Below are 19,195 nucleotides of genomic sequence, written 5' to 3'. Positions count from 1 at the left end.
CCAGAGGAAAGGATGGAAGATTATGTTTTGCCACCTATGACTGGTGATGTACATACTGGAATAGAAGTTGAAAAAGTAGAAAATGACATAGAATCTAAGGGGTTTACTCCGATAACTGCTCGTACACGGAGTAAATTAGGACCGATAATCCAAGCCCCTCTGCGGCAGGCTATGGGAGCTAACGGACCTGCTAGAATTAAAGTACCCTTCACAACTAATGAACTAGACTCTTGGAAAGAGGCAGTGACAGGGTATCGAGATGATCCAGAGGCGGTGGCTAAAAGGTTTGAATTGATTGTGAAAAACTTAGACCCGGATTGGAGGGATATAGAGATAATGTTGGCTGCATTATCAGAAACTGAAAAACAGTTAATAGTTAAAGCTGCTAGAACGCTGGTACAAAGCCAGGTAGCCTCAGGAATTCTGCCCGGCACAGTGGAAGTACATGTGCCTAGGGCGGATCCTAATTGGGATTATAATGATGAGAATGATTATAGGATGCTAAAACGATATCAAGAATGGATTAGGATTGCTTTAGAAAATGCGATACCAAAGTCTGTGAATTGGTCAAGACTATATACAATAAAACAGGGAATCTCAGAAACCCCGTCAGAATTTCTTGAAAGGCTGAGGGCGGCAATGCAGAAGTTTACCACTATAGACCCTTCCTCAGAGGAGGGTAGACTTCAGTTAGTATCTCTATTTTTAGGTCAATCAGCAGAAGATATTAGAAGAAAGCTTCAGAAAATGAAGGAACCAGATGTAAGGCATTTAGAAAGATTAATAGAAGAAGCCTGGAGGGTGTTTAGAAATCGCGAGGGGAATGAAAGACAAAAGTTAGGTGAAACAATTGCAACTGCCACTGTGGCAGCCCTGCGAAAACAGGAAGAGCCTCTTCGAGGCAGGGGAAGGGGGGGAAGGATGATGCGATCCTCTTTGCGGGCTGAGCAGTGTGCCTATTGTAAAGGGGTAGGACATTGGAAAAATGAATGCCCGAAGCGGCAAGAGGGAAACAAGCTAGTAATGATTACGAACCAATGAGGGGGACCGGGGGACTCTACCCTAGCAGATCCACTGGTTAAACTTAAGCTAGGGAAATTGGAACAGGAGATGGAATTTTTAATAGACACGGGAGCTTCTTACTCAGTGCTGAACCAGAAACTAATACCAGAAGATAAAGACTTTGTGACTGTGATGGGAGCCACTGGCCAACAGGAAAAAGCCTTTTTCTTAAAACCATTGAAATATAAATTGGGAAAACAAATGGGAATACATAGATTTTTATACCTGCCTGGATCTCCAAAATCTCTATTAGGTCGAGATTTGTTAGAACAATTAGAAGCAGAAATTATCTTTGAAAAGGGGAAAATGGAATTAAGGATAGGAGAAGAACAACTAATAAATGTGTTAAGCTTGGCACTAATACAAACAGACCCTAAAAGTGAAATACCCTTGGAGATCATAAATCAAGTATATCCAGGAGTTTGGGCCACTGAAGTTCCTGGAAGAGCTAAAAATGTGACCCCAATAATTATTAAATTAAAGCCAGGAGAGAAACCTGTTAAGGTTAAGCAATATCCTTTAAGGATAGAAGATAGGAAAGGAATTAAAGAGATAATTGATAGATTTATACAGTATGGATTATTGATTGAATGCGAATCAGAATACAATACACCCATATTGCCAATTAAAAAGGCAGATGGAAAAAGATATAGGCTAGTTCAGGATCTGAGGGCCATAAATAAGATCACTGAGGATATACATCCAGTAGTGGCAAACCCTTATACTTTGCTGACTAAATTAAGGAATAGTCAAGTCTGGTTTACCGTACTGGATTTAAAAGATGCCTTCTTCTGCCTACCTTTAGCCACTGAAAGCCAAAACCTATTTGCCTTTGAATGGGAAAACCCTGACTCAGGCAGAAAGACACAGTTAACGTGGACAGTGCTACCACAAGGATTCAAGAATAGCCCCACTATTTTTGGAAACCAATTAGCAAAGGAACTTGAAACTTGGATACCTCCGGACACTGAAGGGGCTTTGTTACAATATGTAGATGATCTCTTAATAGCTACCGAGACTAAAGAGAGTTGTATTCAATGGACTATAAGTCTCCTTAATTTTCTGGGTTTAAATGGATATCGAGTCTCTCAACAGAAAGTCCAGCTGGTTCAACAACACGTGACCTACTTGGGATTTGGAATTTCGGGAGGTCAGCGAGAACTAGGAACTGAACGTAAGGAAGTCATTTGCCGGACTCCAGAACCCCAAACGGTAAAGGAGCTACGAACCTTTCTAGGAATGACAGGTTGGTGTCGCCTTTGGATTTATAATTATGGACTAATGGTAAAGCCTCTATATGAATTGATAAAGATTAACCAGTCAAAGTTAGTCTGGACTGGAGAAGCACGAAACGCCTTTAAACAACTTAAACGAGAATTGATGCAAGCTCCGGCTTTGGGATTACCGGATCTCTCGAAACCCTTTTGGTTGTTTTCTCATGAGAGACAAGGGATAGCTTTGGGAGTACTAGCACAAAGACTGGGTCCCTATAAACGAGCAGTAGCTTACTTCTCTAAACAACTAGATGAAGTAAGTAAAGGATGGCCCGGATGCCTTCGAGCTGTTGCAGCTGTTGTTATCAATATACAAGAAGCTCGGAAGTTTACAATGGGACAGAAAATGACAGTGTTAGTCTCCCATACGGTCTCAACAGTTTTGGAACAAAAAGGAAATCATTGGCTTTCACCACAAAGATTTTTAAAATATCAAGCAATATTAGTAGAACAAGATGATGTGGAAATTGTGGTCACTAACATCGTAAATCCAGCTTCTTTCCTTAGCGGAACTCTGGATGAACCTATAACTCATGATTGTATAGAAACAATGGAGACTGTGTATTCTAGTCGACCCGATCTTAAGGAAGAACCTTTAGAAGATGCTGATGAATCTTGGTATACTGATGGGAGCAGCTTTGTAAAACAAGGACAACGTAAGGCAGGATATGCTGTTACAACTGCTCAACAGGTAATCGAGTCTAAACCATTACCCCCTGGGACATCCGCCCAGAAAGCAGAGATAATTGCTCTTACACGAGCACTGGAACTGGCAGCAGGAAGGAAAATAAATATTTGGACAGACTCTAAATATGCATTCGGCGTGGTACATGCTCATGGAGCAATTTGGAAAGAACGTGGATTGTTGACTGCCCAGGGAAAACAGATAAAACATGCTGAAGAGATTTTAAGATTGTTAGAGGCAGTAAAACAACCAGAAAAGGTAGCTATCATGCATTGTCGGGGACACCAAAAGGGGAATGCTGATTTTGAAATTGGAAATCGATTGGCAGATCAGGAGGCTAAACGGGCAGCTGAAATAATTAAGGTGAAGGCATTGTCTTTGATACCAGACGGTAAAATCCAAACTATGTACAGGAACCAAAAACCAAATTATACAAAAGAAGACTTAAAATTAATTGAAGATTTGAAAGGTAAAAAGAAACCAGATGGATGGGTATATTTAAAAGATAACCGCGTGATAATACCCTCTAATTTGATATGGCCCATAGTTCTTACAGAACATAATAAAACACACTGGGGAGCTGACACATTGCATAAGAGCATGAGTCAGACATTAGTGGGACGAAATTTATACACAACAATAAAACAAGTAACTCAACAATGTAGCATCTGTTTACGTAACAACCCCAATACTAAGAATAGAATAAAATTTGGAATAATTGGTAAAGGAAATTATCCAGGACAACAGTGGCAAATTGATTTTTCAGAACTCCCTAGAAAAGGGGGGTATCGTTATTTACTGGTTTTGACTGACACGTTTTCTGGATGGCCTGAAGCTTTTCCCTGTCGAACAAATAAAGCAAGAGAAGTGGTTAAAGTCTTGTTAAATGAAATAATACCACGCTACGGGATTCCAGTAGCAATGTCTTCTGATAGAGGTTCACATTTTTGTGCACAAGTGGTGCAACAGATAAGTAAGATCTTAAAGATAGATTGGCAACTGCATACTCCTTATAGACCACAGGCAAGTGGACAGGTAGAAAAAATGAACCATTTAATTAAACAACAAATAGCTAAAATTGGACAAGAGGCTAATTTGTCATGGCCTCAATCCCTCCCTTTAGCATTACTCAGAATTAGAGTTAAACCTAGAGTAAAAGAGAATTTGAGCCCCTTTGAAATTTTGTATGGAAGGCCATATCAATTTCTGTTTAGCGGAGAGGATCTAACGCAGCTGGGATCAGAATATTTATATGCTTATATAACTGCACTTCAAAAACAATTAAATAAAGTACATAAATTTGTTTTAGGGACCAGGGCTAGAGGGTTGGATCAACCAATCCACCCCTTTAAGCCTGGGGACTATATATATATAAAGACTTTTTCAGGACAACCCCTAGAGGAAAAATGGAATGGACCGTATCAAGTGTTGCTGACAACTCACACTGCTATCAAGATTAGAGAACAAGCTGCTTGGATCCACTATTCCCGAGTGAAGAAGGCTCCAGGAGCTCCTTGGAAAGTAACACCAGGTGACGACGAACTGAAACTAAAGCTTACTCGAACAAAATGAGGACATTAAGGTTGGGAGTATTTGGTAATATGGTTGGCAGAAGATTTGTTCATAGAAGTGTTTTGTTTTTATGGCTTATAATTGTAATTGTGATTCAAGAAGATGCCTCTGTGATAATAGAGAATGGTGGGTGGCCTTGGACTGAAGCCGTAACAACAGAGGATAAGAATCTTAATGGAAAGTTATCAGTCATGGTCGTCTGGCGAACAAATGGTAACTATTTATATAAACCATCAGAATGGCGAAAATTAGGGGAAGGGTGGACACACCAAAGAACCATAGGGGATGAAATTAAAATAGGGTGTCAAATGTTTAATGGAACGACTGACGAGAAAGCAACGGGGATTTTAGTTAAACCAATTTCCAAAAATGAACAACAGGAGGGTTGTATTCGCCCAGGTAAATTGGATTGCTGGTATAATTTTATATTAACAGAGGATGTAGAAATTAGCTGTTTTTGGAATAATAATAATGGCCGACAGTCCAAAGTCAATAATGATGAGGGCCTCATGTTAAATTTTATAATATATGCGACACTTCCTACAACAGTGAGACCCTCTACAACCCATGCCCCACCTCTAATCAAACTGGAACCCAAAATTTATGAAACAGGCCCGTATGTAGTAAGGAACACGGGCCAACAGCAATTGTTATTTAATCCAGAATGGTCACTCAAGCGTGTTGAATTGCTAATACAAATCAACATCTCAGCAGTTCAACCAGCCTGTTCTCCTTTCTTAAGGACATCATTTGAAGACTGGACAATATGGTCACAGAAGCAAGTACATTTCAGGGGCAGGACACGGAGAGACTTAACTGGAATGCTAGGAACAGGGTTAGGAATTTTAAATGGCATTGATTCAGAAATATTAATGAATAAGCTAGCCACAGCAACAAGTGATTTGACAAAATTAAAACAACCCTTACAATCATCCTTATTGGCATTGGGAACTAGCCAATGGCAAGTTTCAAAGGTGTTACCGAAATGGGAAAATGCAGAAGACCAAGATCACAAACTAATAATAGATGCACTTAGTGTGATTCAAGATAATGTATCCTTAGCTCTTAGTTGTATGCAAGCACAGTTATGGTTGCAGGCAACGGCTGCCTTGATTATTAGGGAAGGAAGTGAAGGCATTTTTCCAGCTGAAATCCGAAAAGCAGTTTGGGACAATGCCAATGATTTTGAGAAGAAGTTCCAGTCTTGGTGGACCCTGGTGAATTTTACTTATGATCCCGTTGTTAACATGGCTACTGCCTTCGTGCTTACTATACGTAATGCTACAGTTCATGTTATTCACCCAATCCTTGCACTAGGATTAAACCATGAGAAGACAGTGCTTTATCCTTCGGAGCATAGAACATGGGCACGGATGGAGAATGGGAAATGGCAGTCTGTAAATCTAGAATCATGTGTTACACGGGAACAACAAGGATTTATTTGTGAAAGTAATACAATTGATGCTCAGGATGTATGTTTTGACACGGAGCAAGGTATCTGCCACTTTGAAATTCATCCAAATACTAGTCTAAAGACTGTGCTTGTATATGTTGGTCAAGGGTGCGTGTGTTTAAGAACTGCTTGTGATTTTGTAGAAATAGACAAGGAGAATATAACTCTCCATAACAGAAATCATTCTAATTTTTGTATTTGTAACTTTGTTAGAATCGTCGGGTGTGATTTTCTATATTTGGCACCAGTGGTATCCCACCAGCTGATCAAGTCTAACAACACAATGTATCATAAGTTACTACCTACACCTATTGGGATGAACCTCACACTAGTGAAGCAACTAGTTAGACACCAAGACCTGATTAGAATTTTAAAAGGTATTCAGGAAAGTGGAGAGAAGACTCTAATTACTGTCCATCATGATACAAAGGAAATAAGCAGAGTTTTGCAAAGGGTAAAACGGGACACAAGTCACAACTGGTGGGATACACTTTTTGGATGGTCGCCAACTGTAACTGGAATTTTGAACACATTGAGTCACCCAATTATTGTTTTATTGATATTAGTTGGTATAAGTTTAATATTGTCTTTTGTGTTACTTGTTTGGAATTGGAAATTGTTACGACAAATGTCCATGTTAACCTCCCTGACAAATGTGCATGGTAAGGTATTGAGGGGTACATATCATAAAGACTGGGAAGAAAATTTTCGTATTAAGTAAAAGAATTTACTAGATTTTCCAGAAAAGGGGGGAATGATATAGTATAAACTCACTTTAGGATAGAATAAAGCTTGTGGTTTGATATTGTATAAACTTACTTTAGGATAGAATAGAACTTGTGATTAAAAGTTAGCAAGGACAAAGTAAACAACATCTTGTTATCTGTAGACCTTCTGTTACGTTTAAGCATTTTGTTATTTGAAAACACCCCATTATCCGTTAACACTCAGTCAGGCTAAGACTTGAGATAACTTGAGTCAACTGTCTGTTATGTCTTGTTAACTGAGACATCCTGTTATCCGCCGACCCCCCAGTTAAACCGAAAGACAACTCAGCATTTTTACAGCCTGGAAAACAACTGATTAAGAAAGTGCATTACGAGGAAGACCTACGGCCTTCCTCCCAAAGACCACTGCCCACATCCTGGAGACCCTGGCCCACAAATTCTTGGAAGGCTTTGCGCAAGCGCAAGGACTGATAAGCTGATTAGCATACGAAGCGAGGGTAGGCGGGGTTAGGTAATGAATATGTATAGGTGCTGATTGAATATTCATTGTTTCGCTGTATAAATACGAGATAGTTTGTCACTTCAAACATGCACGATAGGCGGAAGGATCCCCCGTGCATCCAGCGCTGCAATAAAGAATATACCACTTAAGGAAATTCGGATTTGATCTTTAAATCAAAGGAAATGAAATCCAAAAGCAGCAGCGTATCTTTATTATTACGTTAAGTGAGAAAGTGACACGTGGAACGAACTCGTTATAAACAATTCTGAACTCTTTTTCTTAGCGGGAACGTACTTATCTGTACCGTTGAACGTACTTGGGGGGAAAAAAACAAAAAAAATAAACCAAAAAACAAACAAAAAAAAACCCACAGGAGTACCTTGGAATACATAGGGCGATTCATCCCTTCAGGATCATTACACGGCAGCTGTATGTCACCACAATACACCTCTTTTGCTTAATGGTGGACTTCTCAGAGGGAATTTACTTGGGTCAGGTATACTGTGTGTATGTGGTTTTATGCACGTAGAACTGCCTGTACTACACTATCTTTTAAATAGGTGGTGGTAAGAGGAGACAGCTTTCTTCTAGTAGATTCTTCCTTAAGTTTCTTTAGTGATTCCGGGGGCGCTCACTTGACCGTGATGTGCCTGACCTGGTTAGCATCTAAACCTCCTCCTCTGATGTGGTACAGCTGTCTGCTAAATTAGTTACAGAAAGATGGTGACTTGAACTCAGCCAGTTCTCTCTTACCTCGCTATTGTTTTATCTGGATAATTTGAATTTGGATTAGAGCAGCGGAGGGAAAAGATGCCTTACACTGAAACGGACGCGAGTCTGTGAGAAGAAAGCCAGGCGTCCTTGGAGACTGTGCCAATGAAAAGGGGAAGAAAACTGAGTGGAATAAATCTGAGTGCACATAGTCCTGCATCCCGAAGGGAGCACAGAAGGAAGGTTGCTTGCTTAGAAGAGCAGTGGATGCTTCGTGCCCGCCTTAAAGAGAATATTAACAGAGAGAATTCTTTGTAAGACAAGCTGCCCCGCGGGGTGTGGGTTGGAAAAAATACAGCCACAAGCTCCGAATGGCACAGTAGGCGAGCTGTGATCCGCCCGACAAGGCCTCCCGCGGGCGCCCTCTGCCGCCACCTGCTGGTGGAGAACGAGTACTGCAGGCGGCCGGGGGGCGCGCATGCGCGGTGGGCGTCCGGGGGGCGCCCTCTGCCGCCACCTGCTGTTGGGAAAAGGGTACTGCAGGGGGCCGGGGGGCGCGCATGCGCGTTGGGCGTCCGGGGGGCGCCCTCTGCCGCCACCTGCTGTTGGGAAAAGGGTACTGCAGGCGGCCGAGGGGCGCGCATGCGCGGTGGCGCCGGCGGGCGCCCTCTACCGCCACCTGCTGCTGTTATTCGGGTACTGCAGGCGCCCGGGTGCCGCGCATGCGCCGTGACGCCGGCGGGCGCCCTCTGCCGCCACCTGCTGGTGGAGAACGAGTACTGCAGGCGGCCGGGGTGCACGCATGCGCGGTGGGGTCCGGTGGCGCCCTCTGCCGCCACCTGCTGGTGGTAAAGGGGTACTGCAGGCGGCCGGGGGCCGCGCATGCGCGGTGACGCCCGCGGGCGCCCTCTGCCGCCGCCTGCTGATGGGAAAGGGGTACTGCAGGCGGCCGGGGGGGCGCGCATGCGCGGTGGCGCCCGCGGGCGCCCTCTGCCGCCACCTGCTGGTTTTAATCGGGTATTGCAGGCGGCCGGGGGGCGCGCATGCGCAGTGACGCCGGGGGCGCCCTCTGCCGCCACCTGCTGGTGGAGAACGAGTACTGCAGGCGGCCGAGGGGGACGCATGCGCGGTGGGGCCCGGGGGCGCCCTCTGCCGCCTCCTGCTGGTGGAAAACGAGTACTGCAGGCGGCCGTGGGGCCGTGCATGCGCGTTGCTTATTACGTCGTTGTTTTTTTTGATGTGTAATTTCCTACGCTCCTAGATTTTTCTTCATATGTAAATCACACAGAATCACAGATCTTCTAGGTTGGAAGAGACCTCAAGATCATTGAGTCCAACCTCTGACCTAACACTAAAGTTTGAGCTAATTCCCGTGGAAAATATTTCATTTACTTTCTTGGTTGTATTGTCCTTTCTATGTTCAAAGCTGAGGCATAAATACGGTAAATTTTGCTTCTAGAAACACCCCAGTTCTTTTGTCTGCACTCTGCATGCTGTAAACTAGGGATAGGCACAAAAACAAACAAATACATAAATAAATAAAAGAACACAGCTGCTGCTGCTCCTGCTCTCTTTCTTGTGGTTTGCCCCCTCCCCTTTCCCAGGTGATTGGGTTTGGGTGCTGGGCAGGGCCAAATGGTATAGGAGCCCCAGGCACGGCATCAGAGAGCTCCTTCTGCCCGGGCTGCTCTTTGGGGTCAGTGCTTTGTTGATGCTTCTGTTAGCTACATGCAGGGTTCTTTTGGTGGGTCAGGGTCTGGTACGATCTTTTAGAGGAAACCGATCTAGTAGTATGTGCATTTATTGCTTGAAGCTCTTTGGAGGTGATTAATTGTTATAGCACATTTATGGATAGGATGTCAATGTTACTTTGTGCGTTTGCTTTGTTGTTCTAGGTCCCTCGTGATTTTTGCAGGGTTACAGGGCAGATGCCACCAGATCTACCCCTTTTGTTGTTTTTGTTTTGTTTGATTTTTTTTTTTCTTGATTTTTCTTTTTCTTTTTTGGAAGGGGGTTTGGGATTTGAGCGTCCTATTTTTTTGGGTTTGGGATTTGAGCATCTCAATTTTGCGGGTTTGGGATTTGAGCGTCTTAATTTATTGGGTTAGGGGTTTTAGGCATAGGACTTCAGGGGTTTAGTGTGGTAAATAGTTTGGGTTAGGTCCGTAGGGGTTTCGAGGATGTTTAGGGATAGGGCTTGAGGCTTTTTTGTGTAAGGGCGGGAAGGGCTAGGGTTACAGTGAGTGCTGTTAAATGTAGTTCTCGAAAACTCGGCCTCTGATTGGCCGTGCTGGCTGTCCAGGGAATTCTGGTAGGTGTAGTTTTCCGGCACCAGGCTTCCGGTAGGCCGTGTTGACTGCCCGGAGCATGCCGGGAGATGTAGTTCTGGGACTCCGAACTTCCAGGAGGCCATGTTGGGTGCCCGGAGCATGCCGGGAAATGTAGTTCTGGGACTCCGGACCTCCGGGAGGCCATGTTGAGCGCCCAGAGCACGCCTGGAAATGAAGTTCTCGGGAACCAGGGTTGGGCTTAGGGACTAGGGCTGGGGCTAGGGTTAGAGTTTAGGGTGAGGGTTGGGGTTAGGGTTAGGGCTAGTGAATGCTGGTTCTCTGTGTTTGCAGATGACGGTGAGCGTGTTTAAACTAATTCCAGTTGAAGAAGTTTCAGTTACTTGCTTGGTGCCGTTATCAGTTCAACATTAAAAGCTGCAGCAAAAGCAAAAGGGGATTTTTGCTTCTAGAAACACCACAGGTCTCTTGTCTGCTCTCTGAATGTTTTTGAGATAAAACAGATTTTAAAAAACAAAGGAAAGGAAAGGAAAGGAAAACAAAACAAAACACAGCTGCTCCTTTTGCTCTCTTCCTACTTTCATGTGCTTTGCCCCTCCCCTTTCCCAGGTGATTGGGTTTGGGTGCTGGGCGGGGCTAAATGCTATATGAGCCCCAGGCATGCCATCAGAGAGCTCCTTCTGCCTGGGCTGCTCTTTGGGGGCAGTGCTTTGTTTTTCCTTCTGTCCGTTGCAGGGTTGTTTAGGCAGGCTGGAGTCTATGGATTTCTGGATTTTAAGTGCTTGGAATTCACTTAGTAGAGGGATGTTTAGTAGGGGCTGCTGGCTCAGTTTGGGGCGCGGTTGTCACTGCAGTTATTTTCCTACAGCCAATAGAGTAAAATTCCAGTTTGCCTTTTAGAGGTGCTATAAGTGGGTAAAGAGAACAGATGGAAGCGTGTGCCACGTGGGGTAGGCAAGCAGCTGAGGTACAGGAGGGGATGAGAGCATGTAATTTTTTTTCTGGGGATGAAATGTGTTATAAGTTGCCCCCTTAATTAATTTTCAGAGAGCATTGCATTAATAATAGAAAGGAATTTATTGAGTAAGCAACAGCAAGCAAAACAGCGCTGGGCGGCCGGGGAGTCTCGGCTCCACCAACGGCGCGCACCTCACCCCCGCCAGGGTCCCTTTTTATATCTTGGTAATTCTGGGATTACGCAGCACATCCTGGTATATTCTGCGACTGCGCGCACTGTTGCTAGGGGGTCGTCTCTGTCCCTCTGGTGGTCGTGAAGATGAAGGCCGTAGTCTTCCTCCGCGTTGTGGTTCAACTTCTTTTTTTTATTTGGTCATGTTGGCCCAGCGTGAGACAGGAATGCAGGATGTTGATACACTAGTTTAGCAACTTATCAGGAGATGGTTACATGAACTTTGCAGCAGTGTCTTTGAACAAAAGAGGCAACTGAGATGCAGAAGGAGAGAAGGGGAGGGGGTTCTCTTTTTTGTTACATTAAGCAAAAGAATTTTCATAGTGTCTAGCAAAGCATTATACAGCTCCTTACTTCAGCAGGGAGTTTTCACAACTCCCGTTCCTCAAACAGAACTCCTTGTTTTTATAATACAAAAGACAATGAACAAACATTTATTGTGTATTACAAAATGGACTCAATTTTGTTGGTGTATAATGTGTTCTGCTCCTAGATTTTTCTTTCAACGTGAAGAAAAGTTTGAGCTAATTCCAGGTAAGAAAGTTCCAATTACTTGCTGGGTCGTATTGTCCTTTTAATATTCAAAGCTACAGCAAAAGCGTGGGGATTGTTGCTTCTAGAAACACCCCAGTTTTCTTGTCTGCACTCTGCATGCCGTTGAGCTAAAGCAGACTAAAAAATAAATAAATACAGGAAACACACACACAAAAAACAACAATAACAAAAACAACAACAAAAAAACCACCACTGGGTGATGTGTTGTGAACGCAACGATCATTTAATCCCTTTGTTTTCCCAGGTGGTGTGGATGATACTGGTTGCAGTGTTGGAGCTTGGATTTGGAGAGGAACAGGTGAGCATAGTTGTATGTTGCATCAGCAGTAGTCAGCGTTGTGGAGAAGGTGGGCATCATGACCGGCATGCTAGTGAATGCTGGTACTCTGTTTTTGCAGCTGATGATGAGCCTGGCAATTGACTAAGATGACGACCAGTGCCTGTGTATTTCTTGAGGCGGAGGGAATTTACCATGCAGCAACCTGAGAGCTAAGTTGGGGGGCACCTGGTATTTGCATATCTGGGGTGGCTAATGGGAGCTGGGAGCCAGAGGAGCATGGATGCCATGCTGGCTGAATAGACTTGGTGCCACGGTGAGGGTGGTTCAGGCTGGGTCACGTTCAGGCTGCTTGTGGCCGGGTCACCAGGCTAATAGAAGCAGCGGGATTATTTTGTAGCGTGAGTGCGTGCGCCAGGCAGGACAGTTTCCTTCTGTTCGTCTGTCCTGTAGTGTTGCTTCTGCAATGTCTGTTCTGTGCTTCTCGGGTCTTGATATCCTTCTAGCTTTTTACACTGGACTGACCAGACAGGCGACTTGGTAGCGGTGCTGAAGGGCCTCAGTGCTTGTTTTGTCATCGTGGCTCTGATCCGAGCACTTCTTGTCTTGCAGTCGCTGCTTGAAGTGCAGTTCTGTTTCAGGTCTCGTGCGTCATATTCGGTTTGAGATCGCATCTGTTTCCATCCTCGCTCTTGTGGAAGTCATCTGGGCCGCATCAGGAGCTCTTGCTTGGGAATTGATTTCCTAAGCGTCGTCTTATGTGATTAAGGAGGTATTGGGGAGGCAAGGACAGTCCCCAGACAAGGACTGTGTATCTCGAAACAAGACACCGGAACTCACGATAAGGAAGCGGCAGACGGACAGAGAAACAAATGTAAGGACTATAAATCTCAAAACTGGACGTTGGAATTCATTATAAAGAGACAACAAAGGGAAGAATTAGCAACAGCCAGCTCTTGCGATTAAGAAACATGCCAACTCAGTGGATTCCTGACCAAAGGTGAAAAGTACAATGTGAGGAAGACTCGGGGTCTTCCTCCCAAAGACCCCTGCCCACGTCCCAAAGGCCCCTGCCCACAGTTCTTGGGAGGCTCTGCTCAGGCGCAAGGTGCCAAAAGGCTAATTAGCATGAGAAGCGAGGGAAGGCGGGGGTAGGCAATGAATATGTATAGGCGCCGGTAGAATATTGATAGATTGATTGTATAAATTCAAGACTGCTTTCTGCTTTGGGTATGCACGATAGGTGGAGAGATCCCCCCGTGCATCCAGCGCTGCAATAAAGAATATACCGCTTAAAGGAATTTCGGCTTCAATCTTTGAATCATATGGGGTTTTCAGTCCCCATCCTTCTGGTCTCTTGTCTTGAAGGAAGGCTTTTTAGGCCTCCATCACCCCAGTTCTGGCAGTGTCTTCCAGTCGCGTGTCGTGACATTTGAGTCTCTCCTTGGGTCTGGTGCAGAGCACCTGTTGTGACTTGCTGTTGCCATAGGGCTTCCCTCCGGGGGTCACTTTTTCTTGCGCCTTGTGTTGTGTGTTTTGTTTGTAGTGTTTGTGGCGTGGCTGTGTGTGTATGTGTTTGGTCTGGAGCTGTCCTGCCTGGCAGTTAGTGATGACAGCTAACGTGGCAGTGCATGGGTGTACTAATACATTGTCCGGACTGTATTGGCAAAGACATCCGGTCCGCCTCTGGGCGCGTACTGACGGGCAGCTGGCACAGTCATCTCTGGAGGTTGGTAGATGTGGATTTGGCAGAGTTGAGCTGCTTGCGAGCAGCTGCTCCCATAATGCTTGAACGGTGCACTGTTGAATCATGAAAGCTTACAGATACGGGGTTTTGAAACTTTTATTTTTATATCTTTCCTGTCCCCAGTAGAGTGTGTACCTTAGTAGGAACTGCTCACAGGAAAGAGCTCCTTCTGGAACTGTTCAGCACTCGGTAGGCAGCTCAGTGACTGGCTTGATCTACTTCTGAGGTGCTGAGGTAAGGGGGCTGCTGTTTTGAAACAATAATTTGTAAATGGGGTCCCTTCTGTTGTTGAGGGATGGGTGCTAATGCTGGCAGCTGAATGATTATCTTGTGACCGTTTTCATTTGCTAAAGCTGCAACACAGTGTACAACACAGGACTTGACCACAGCTTCTTTTAGCAAGGTGAGCGATGAGCAGATCTAGCAGTTACTTTAGTGGTGCAGTTGTCACTGCAGTTACTTAACTGCACAAAGTACAGTAAAAATCCTGTTTGTATTTCAGAGGTGTGTTGTAGCTGGCCTAAGAGAGCAGATGGAAGCATCTTCCTCGAGGGCAGGTGAGGGGGCAGAGGTTAGGGAGCAGATGAGAGTAACTGTCCTATCTGTGCTGTGTCTTTGGATGCTGCTTCAGCCTATGCTTTTCTTTTTGTTTCACAGGTGTGTCGCACAGGCTGAGTGGGGCCAAGCTGCACTCTGAAGAGCAGCACGGGAAGGGCGGGCTGTTTGTGAGCTGGATTGGAGCAGAACTGCCAAGTAGCACGAGGTGACTGCGAAGGGTCTTGCTTTGCAGGTGCCATGGCAGGCTCTCCACAGAAGCGGTTGAGGATTTGAGAAGAGGTTGCAGATCATCGAGGAGCGACACGTGCAGGGAGGGCTTGAAAACGGTATGGCTGCTTTCTCTTCTGTTTATCAGGTGTCCCAGGCGACGTGGGCTGTGATGTTAGTCTTTAGAATCGGAACAAAGCAGGTGCTGATGGCAGTCTTCTTCGGTAGGCAAAGAGTTGCCCGCAGCCCTGTCCTGTGTAGCCTGGGCACGCCTCGCTGAGGATGAAGCTTGCTTTCCAGCAGTTCTGGAAACTGTGTTGAGGCTGAAATGCTGCGTCTGTGTTCGGGTTGGGGTTGCACCTTGGTGAGTGTAGGGATGGGTTTTAAGTGGGTGCAGCGGAGGGCCCGGCCCCAGTGTCCTGTAGTGTGTTTTAACACATCAGCATAGCCTTTTGGTTCTCAGATAGCCTGCTGAAGTAAGTGATTTCTCCTGCGAGTGGAATGGAATCGAATTCTTCTTTTGGCATGTAATCTATTCTGCTCCTAGATTTTTCTTTGTAAATGAAAGATTGAGGTAATTCCAGGTGGAAAAAAAAAAAGGAGTTACTTGCTTGTTTGTATTTTCCTTTCAATATTCAAAGCTGTAGCAAAAGCATGGGGATTTTTGTTTCTAGAAACACCCCAGTTCTCTTGTCTGCGCTCTGCATGCTGTTGAGCTAAGCCATATAAAGAAGTTAATAAAACCACAGCTGCTGCTCCTCCTCTTTCTGCTTTTTTGTGCTTTCCCCCTGCACTTTCCCAGGTGATTGGCTTCAGGTTCCAGGTGGGACCTAATGGTAACTGAGTTGCAGGTATGCCATGAGAGAGCTCCTTCTGCCTGGGCTGCACTTTAGGGTAAGTGCTTTGGTTTTCCTTCAGTTGTTTGGAGGGTTCTTTAGGTGGGTCAGTCTATGGACTGATGCGTTTTCAAGTAGAAACCAGTACTCCTATCTTTTTGAGGTGGCAACTGGTAGGATCTGTCATTGTAAAGCAATCTAGTAGTAGGTGCCTGTATTGCATGCAGCTCTTCCTCAGGTGAGTAGTAGTTATAGCAGTGTTACGGATAGTATGGTGATGTTACTTTGTGTGTTTGCTTTGTGTTTCTGGGTCCCTTATGATTTTTGCAGAATTACGGGGTTTTCTGTGAGTCTTTGCCTTTATGTCAAATCTTATCAAAGTCACAACCTTGGTGGCAAAGTGATGGAGCATGGTTTAGGAGAAATGTATCATTGAAGCTCCCTGTGTGAGCGTGTATCTGAAAATGGCAGCAGTGGGCATGTAAGGGGTATTCTGTTTCAGGTTTAGGGACAGTTTATTGTATTTCTGGAGCTTTTGCCTGTGTGTTTGCTGTCTGTTGAGTCTTTAGACCTTGCAGCCTTCTAGTCTTGATGTCCTTGAATTGACATATTAGAAGTATGTTTATGAGGTGTTGCTAGGTAGTTGTATTTGGGAAACAGTTGAGCATGGTTCCTTGACCGCGTAAGTGCAGTACTGCCAAGAGACTGAGCAGGGTCACCTTCTTCATCACTGAAGAATAAGTCTGTTCGGGCCCATTTCGGCGCGGCGCCGCCCGGGCCCATTTCGGCGCGGCGCCGCCCGGGCCCATTTCGGCGCGGCGCCGCCCGGGCCCATTTCGGCGCGGCGCCGCCCGGGCCCATTTCGGCGCGGCGCCGCCCGGGCCCATTTCGGCGCGGCGCCGCCCGGGCCCATTTCGGCGCGGCGCCGCCCGGGCCCATTTCGGCGCGGCGCCGCCCGGGCCCATTTCGGCGCGGCGCCGCCCGGGCCTGTTATAAGTTGCCCCCTTAATTAATTTTCAGAGAGCATTGCATTAATAATAGAAAGGAATTTATTGAGTAAGCAACAGCAAGCAAAACAGCGCTGGGCGGCCGGGGAAGTCTCGGCTCCACCAACGGCGCGCACCTCACCCCCCCCACGGTCCCTTTTTATATCTTGGTGATTTCAGGATTACGCAGCACATCCTGGTGTATTCTGCGACTGCGCGCACTGTTGCTAGGGGGTCGTCTCTGTCCCTCTGGTGGTCGTGAAGATGAAGGCCGTAGTCTTCCTCAGCGTTGTGGTTCAACTTCTTTCTTTATTTGGTCATGTTGGCCCAGCGTGAGACAGGAAGGCAGGATGTTGATACACTAGTTTAACAACTTATCAGGAGATAGTTACATGAACTTTGCAGCAGTGTTCTTTTTAACAAAAGAGGCTACTGAGATGCAGAAGGAGAGAAGGGGAGGGAGTTCTCTATTTTGTTACATTAAGCAAAAGAATTTTCATAGTGTCTAGCAAAGGAGTTTTCACAACTCCCATTCCTCAAACAGAACTCCTTGTTTTTATAATACAAAAGACAATGAACAAACATTTATTGTGTATTACAATCCCTCCTTTTTCTTTTAGTTACTCATTTTGTTCATTGAATCTCTGCAATGCCTGGCTACTAAGAACTAATGTTTCCTTGATTCCTTTGTTGGTACTTATTGGCTCGTATTTGGCATGTATGAGCATTAGATGTGCCGCTTCTAAACATCCCTTTACAATCGCAATCAATTTATTAAAAATACATGGTCCAAAAGTTAGTGCTATTATTAATAACAACAAAGGTCCTGCTATTGTTGATAATAAAGTAGTAAGCCAAGGTGAATAATTAAACCAAGATTCGTACCAGCTCTGTTGGGCTTCATTCTCCCGTTTCCTTTTTTCTAACCCTTCCCTGGGTCTTGCCATTGTATCTCTTACCACTCCAGTGTGATCAGCATACACAGCATTCCTCTTTCAGGGCTGCAAACAGCCCGTCCTGTTGAAAAATACCAAATCTAATCCCCTACGATTTTGTAACACTACCTCTGAAGTGACCTGATAGATTTTCCAGGGCCGAGATGGATTGTTCAGTTTGGGTCAGGTCCTCGTCCGCAGCAACACGTAAGGAAGTAAATTCTTGATTTTGTTTAACCAATGAGGCTACCCTGGTCCCCACTCCAGCTCCTCCCAGGATTATTAGGGTGGCCAAAGTTAGAGCCGTGAATGGTTCCCGTCTTTCCAGATGATAACTTGCCACTGTGTGCTGGGTATACATACAATCCTCAGGGTGGTATAGAATCCTTGGTATAATTATCACCTGTATACAAAAATCACGAGACGCATTAAAGTGTTTTAGTGATAGACAAAGAGTTACGCCCACTCACGAACAAACCCACCTAGCGTTGTTGGCTGGGATTAGCCACTCGGTTGATTGTTTTCCATTCTCCATGGTATTACATAGGTGACACTTCCCACTAGGAACCGTGCCCACACACCTACCACCTCCAGTGACTTGTGTTAGTGTTACCCTCATGTCTTTTCCCCAACTGCAATGTAGAGGGCTGTTCTTGTTTGTGCAGATGGGCTCCCCAGGATCCCCAATAGTATCATAATATGAAGGCCTTATACTAAAGCATAATCAACAGTGTTTTGTTACATTTGGGTTTGTTTTGTTTAATAATTGGTAGCTAGCATTCATGACCCCCCCCCATATGTTATTCTCATCTATGTTATCATTCTTGGCTTTACCTGAGCTCATAGGGCTGCTGAGGGTTGCACTGTAGTATTTTCCACAGGCTGGATTCCCTGGACATTTTCTGACAATACCTCATTTGTTCCTACTGCCTGGGGCCTATCAGCATCCTCCTTTTTATTAGTATGAGTCCTCCCCTATCTGTTCTGTGTTCGTAAAATCTGACATTTTCCTAGTACCCAGCTAGTATCTTGCAAATTTCTTTATTTCCATGGAAGGTTCCTGTATACCCTATACCATGCCCTTGCCACCTGTAACGGGGATCCACTTGTCAGTTACAACCTTGCGGCCCATATCCCACTTGTAAGAATGTATTCCGACCAGCCCCGAGTGTCCAGTCCGTAGCAATGGTTTCACACCCCCCAGTATGCACAATAATATGTGTTTGGATAATTACAGTACCCCTTTCCTGGGTTAGAACTTGGGCAGAAATAAAATCCTGATAGGTTAAAGCATGGCTGCACTGACGCCAGGTCACATAATGTGATGCGGAAACTGGGAGTACCCGCTGTCGTTGTTTGCTGGATGATGAATTGATCCTCCCATCTGATTAAGCTCCATTTAAAAGGCTGGTGGGGATGCGCAGACCCATAGCTGACCAAAACGATGATACTGACTCCCATGTATCGTAGGAGGTGGTCGGAGCCCATCTAAATTGTCGGCCCCTCAGTCCCCCACCGTTTTCACTTCTCTGCCTCGCTTGTCAGTTCGGTTGCAGCGAACTACAAGGTATCGGTTCTTCTTGGCAGCAGCAGTGTTCTTCAGGGGAACCTACTAGGGAGCCTTCGAAAC

General features: G+C 45.3%; 1 protein-coding gene and 1 long non-coding RNA gene across 3 annotated transcripts; both read left to right on the top strand.

Annotated features, from left to right (window-relative positions):
* Positions 1-12: 12 nt before the first annotated feature.
* Positions 13-4,516, top strand: LOC116489440. Its single transcript, XM_032187837.1, is given in 2 exon segments — positions 13-3,308; positions 4,477-4,516. Coding segments are annotated over 2 exon segments (3,336 nt in total).
* A 5,108-nt stretch (positions 4,517-9,624) lies between these two features.
* Positions 9,625-12,563, top strand: LOC116489976. 2 transcript variants are annotated; one of them, XR_004253325.1, is made up of 4 exons: positions 9,625-9,683; positions 11,958-11,998; positions 12,264-12,317; positions 12,418-12,563. It is a non-coding gene; the product is annotated as an uncharacterized LOC116489976 (long non-coding RNA). The 2 variants fall into 2 exon arrangements; XR_004253324.1 differs by lacking the exon at positions 9,625-9,683 and adding an exon at positions 10,459-10,509.
* Positions 12,564-19,195: the final 6,632 nt, after the last annotated feature.

This window comes from Aythya fuligula, chromosome 5, assembly GCF_009819795.1.
Source record: "Aythya fuligula isolate bAytFul2 chromosome 5, bAytFul2.pri, whole genome shotgun sequence".
NCBI lineage: Eukaryota > Metazoa > Chordata > Aves > Anseriformes > Anatidae > Aythya > Aythya fuligula.
The sequence above is the reverse complement of the archived record's forward strand: the minus strand, read 5'-3'. Positions and strand labels throughout refer to the sequence as shown.